General features: G+C 50.3%; 1 protein-coding gene across 1 annotated transcript in view; it reads left to right on the top strand.

Annotated features, from left to right (window-relative positions):
• The window catches only part of LOC307073977 (radixin-like), a gene marked incomplete at its 3' end in the record, with an annotated part of 21,208 nt that extends 16,938 nt beyond the window's left edge, over positions 1-4,270 (top strand). Inside the window, exons 14-15 of the mRNA XM_079733949.1 lie at positions 1-56; positions 4,106-4,270. The exon at positions 1-56 is cut by the window's left edge and continues 148 nt beyond it. Of these exons, the coding sequence (XP_079590075.1) occupies positions 1-56; positions 4,106-4,270 (221 nt within the window). The remainder of the gene's footprint in view (positions 57-4,105) is intronic.
• Positions 4,271-4,486: the final 216 nt, after the last annotated feature.

Below are 4,486 nucleotides of genomic sequence, written 5' to 3'. Positions count from 1 at the left end.
AGGAGGAGCGCGTCACCGAGGCCCAGAAGAACCAGCGCGTCAAGCAGCAGCTACAGGTAGAACACTGGCCCTGAAAGTACTAGAACCAGGTCAAACCAGGTAGGACACTGGCCCTGAAAGTACTAGAACCAGGTCAAACCAGGTAGGACACTGGCCCTGAAAGTACTAGAACCAGGTCAAACCAGGTAGAACACTGGCCCTGAAAGTACTAGAACCAGGTCAAACCAGGTAGAACACTGGCCCTGAAAGTACTAGAACCAGGTCAAACCAGGTAGGACACTGGCCCTGAAAGTACTAGAACCAGGTCAAACCAGGTAGGACACTGGCCCTGAAAGTACTAGAACCAGGTCAAACCAGGTAGGACACTGGCCCTGAAAGTACTAGAACCAGGTCAAACCAGGTAGAACACTGGCCCTGAAAGTACTAGAACCAGGTCAAACCAGGTAGAACACTGGCCCTGAAAGTACTAGAACCAGGTCAAACCAGGTAGAGCACTGGCCCTGAAAGTACTAGAACCAGGTCAAACCAGGTAGGACACTGGCCCTGAAAGTACTAGAACCAGGTCAAACCAGGTAGGACACTGGCCCTGAAAGTACTAGAACCAGGTCAAACCAGGTAGGACACTGGCCCTGAAAGTACTAGAACCAGGTCAAACCAGGTAGGACACTGGCCCTGAAAGTACTAGAACCAGGTCAAACCAGGTAGGACACTGGCCCTGAAAGTACTAGAACCAGGTCAAACCAGGTAGAACACTGGCCCTGAAAGTACTAGAACCAGGTCAAACCAGGTAGGACACTGGCCCTGAAAGTACTAGAACCAGGTCAAACCAGGTAGGACACTGGCCCTGAAAGTACTAGAACCAGGTCAAACCAGGTAGAGCACTGGCCCTGAAAGTACTAGAACCAGGTCAAACCAGGTAGAACACTGGCCCTGAAAGTACTAGAACCAGGTCAAACCAGGTAGGACACTGGCCCTGAAAGTACTAGAACCAGGTCAAACCAGGTAGGACACTGGCCCTGAAAGTACTAGAACCAGGTCAAACCAGGTAGGACACTGGCCCTGAAAGTACTAGAACCAGGTCAAACCAGGTAGAACACTGGCCCTGAAAGTACTAGAACCAGGTCAAACCAGGTAGGACACTGGCCCTGAAAGTACTAGAACCAGGTCAAACCAGGTAGGACACTGGCCCTGAAAGTACTAGAACCAGGTCAAACCAGGTAGGACACTGGCCCTGAAAGTACTAGAACCAGGTCAAACCAGGTAGAACACTGGCCCTGAAAGTACTAGAACCAGGTCAAACCAGGTAGGACACTGGCCCTGAAAGTACTAGAACCAGGTCAAACCAGGTAGGACACTGGCCCTGAAAGTACTAGAACCAGGTCAAACCAGGTAGAACACTGGCCCTGAAAGTACTAGAACCAGGTCAAACCAGGTAGGACACTGGCCCTGAAAGTACTAGAACCAGGTCAAACCAGGTAGGACACTGGCCCTGAAAGTACTAGAACCAGGTCAAACCAGGTAGAACACTGGCCCTGAAAGTACTAGAACCAGGTCAAACCAGGTAGAGCACTGGCCCTGAAAGTACTAGAACCAGGTCAAACCAGGTAGAACACTGGCCCTGAAAGTACTAGAACCAGGTCAAACCAGGTAGGACACTGGCCCTGAAAGTACTAGAACCAGGTCAAACCAGGTAGGACACTGGCCCTGAAAGTACTAGAACCAGGTCAAACCAGGTAGGACACTGGCCCTGAAAGTACTAGAACCAGGTCAAACCAGGTAGGACACTGGCCCTGAAAGTACTAGAACCAGGTCAAACCAGGTAGGACACTGGCCCTGAAAGTACTAGAACCAGGTCAAACCAGGTAGAACACTGGCCCTGAAAGTACTAGAACCAGGTCAAACCAGGTAGGACACTGGCCCTGAAAGTACTAGAACCAGGTCAAACCAGGTAGGACACTGGCCCTGAAAGTACTAGAACCAGGTCAAACCAGGTAGGACACTGGCCCTGAAAGTACTAGAACCAGGTCAAACCAGGTAGAACACTGGCCCTGAAAGTACTAGAACCAGGTCAAACCAGGTAGGACACTGGCCCTGAAAGTACTAGAACCAGGTCAAACCAGGTAGGACACTGGCCCTGAAAGTACTAGAACCAGGTCAAACCAGGTAGGACACTGGCCCTGAAAGTACTAGAACCAGGTCAAACCAGGTAGAACACTGGCCCTGAAAGTACTAGAACCAGGTCAAACCAGGTAGAACACTGGCCCTGAAAGTACTAGAACCAGGTCAAACCAGGTAGGACACTGGCCCTGAAAGTACTAGAACCAGGTCAAACCAGGTAGAACACTGGCCCTGAAAGTACTAGAACCAGGTCAAACCAGGTAGAACACTGGCCCTGAAAGTACTAGAACCAGGTCAAACCAGGTAGAACACTGGCCCTGAAAGTACTAGAACCAGGTCAAACCAGGTAGGACACTGGCCCTGAAAGTACTAGAACCAGGTCAAACCAGGTAGGACACTGGCCCTGAAAGTACTAGAACCAGGTCAAACCAGGTAGGACACTGGCCCTGAAAGTACTAGAACCAGGTCAAACCAGGTAGGACACTGGCCCTGAAAGTACTAGAACCAGGTCAAACCAGGTAGGACACTGGCCCTGAAAGTACTAGAACCAGGTCAAACCAGGTAGGACACTGGCCCTGAAAGTACTAGAACCAGGTCAAACCAGGTAGGACACTGGCCCTGAAAGTACTAGAACCAGGTCAAACCAGGTAGAACACTGGCCCTGAAAGTACTAGAACCAGGTCAAACCAGGTAGAACACTGGCCCTGAAAGTACTAGAACCAGGTCAAACCAGGTAGGACACTGGCCCTGAAAGTACTAGAACCAGGTCAAACCAGGTAGAACACTGGCCCTGAAAGTACTAGAACCAGGTCAAACCAGGTAGGACACTGGCCCTGAAAGTACTAGAACCAGGTCAAACCAGGTAGGACACTGGCCCTGAAAGTACTAGAACCAGGTCAAACCAGGTAGGACACTGGCCCTGAAAGTACTAGAACCAGGTCAAACCAGGTAGAACACTGGCCCTGAAAGTACTAGAACCAGGTCAAACCAGGTAGGACACTGGCCCTGAAAGTACTAGAACCAGGTCAAACCAGGTAGAACACTGGCCCTGAAAGTACTAGAACCAGGTCAAACCAGGTAGGACACTGGCCCTGAAAGTACTAGAACCAGGTCAAACCAGGTAGGACACTGGCCCTGAAAGTACTAGAACCAGGTCAAACCAGGTAGAACACTGGCCCTGAAAGTACTAGAACCAGGTCAAACCAGGTAGAGCACTGGCCCTGAAAGTACTAGAACCAGGTCAAACCAGGTAGAACACTGGCCCTGAAAGTACTAGAACCAGGTCAAACCAGGTAGGACACTGGCCCTGAAAGTACTAGAACCAGGTCAAACCAGGTAGAACACTGGCCCTGAAAGTACTAGAACCAGGTCAAACCAGGTAGAACACTGGCCCTGAAAGTACTAGAACCAGGTCAAACCAGGTAGGACACTGGCCCTGAAAGTACTAGAACCAGGTCAAACCAGGTAGAACACTGGCCCTGAAAGTACTAGAACCAGGTCAAACCAGGTAGAACACTGGCCCTGAAAGTACTAGAACCAGGTCAAACCAGGTAGAACACTGGCCCTGAAAGTACTAGAACCAGGTCAAACCAGGTAGAAGCCTGGCCATAAACCTAGTAGAACCACTGACCCTAAAACTACTAGGACCATGTCAAACCAGGTAGAACCCAGGGCTTAGAACCAGATAGAACCAGTTTGAACCCTCACTCTAGAACCAGATAGCAACAGGTAGAATCCACACCTTACACAAATAACACACTGCAGTTGATAGCGGGAACCCTGACACAAATGTGAGAAACCAGTTGCAAAGAAAGATAAAGTACAATACTACACATATCGGAAAAATTTAACCTGGAATGCATTGTACATCGATGTTGTGAAACATTTTCAGTGTTCAAGCATTTTATATTAATTTAACCAGCTAACCCCCCCCCCACCCCTGCCTCTCTATCCCTCTCTCCTCTCCCCTTCCCCCCTCCTTCCCCAGGTTCTGAGTTCGGAGCTGGCCGAGGCCCGAGACGACACCAAGAAGACCCAGAATGACGTGCTGCACGCCGAGAATGTGCGAGCTGGGCGGGATAAGTACAAGACCCTGAGACAGATCCGCCAGGGGAACACTAAGCAACGCATCGACGAGTTCGAGTCCATGTGAGACAGCGGGACTTCAGTAGAGGAAGAGAGAGACACCAAGAAGGAGAGAGACAGAGAGACAGAGAGAGAGAGAGAGAGGAGGGACTGGGTGCTACGACGCATCGACACAGAAGAGAGAGACACTGCGACTTATAGAGAGAGCCTTATTGTCACGCCAATTCTTTCTCCCCAATTTTGCCTCCTTTCCCCCCATCTTCTAGGGAATACAAAGGGGGCA

Source organism: Pollachius pollachius, assembly GCF_949987615.1.
Source record: "Pollachius pollachius genome assembly, chromosome: 3".
Taxonomy (NCBI): Eukaryota; Metazoa; Chordata; class Actinopteri; order Gadiformes; family Gadidae; genus Pollachius; species Pollachius pollachius.
The sequence above is the reverse complement of the archived record's forward strand: the minus strand, read 5'-3'. Positions and strand labels throughout refer to the sequence as shown.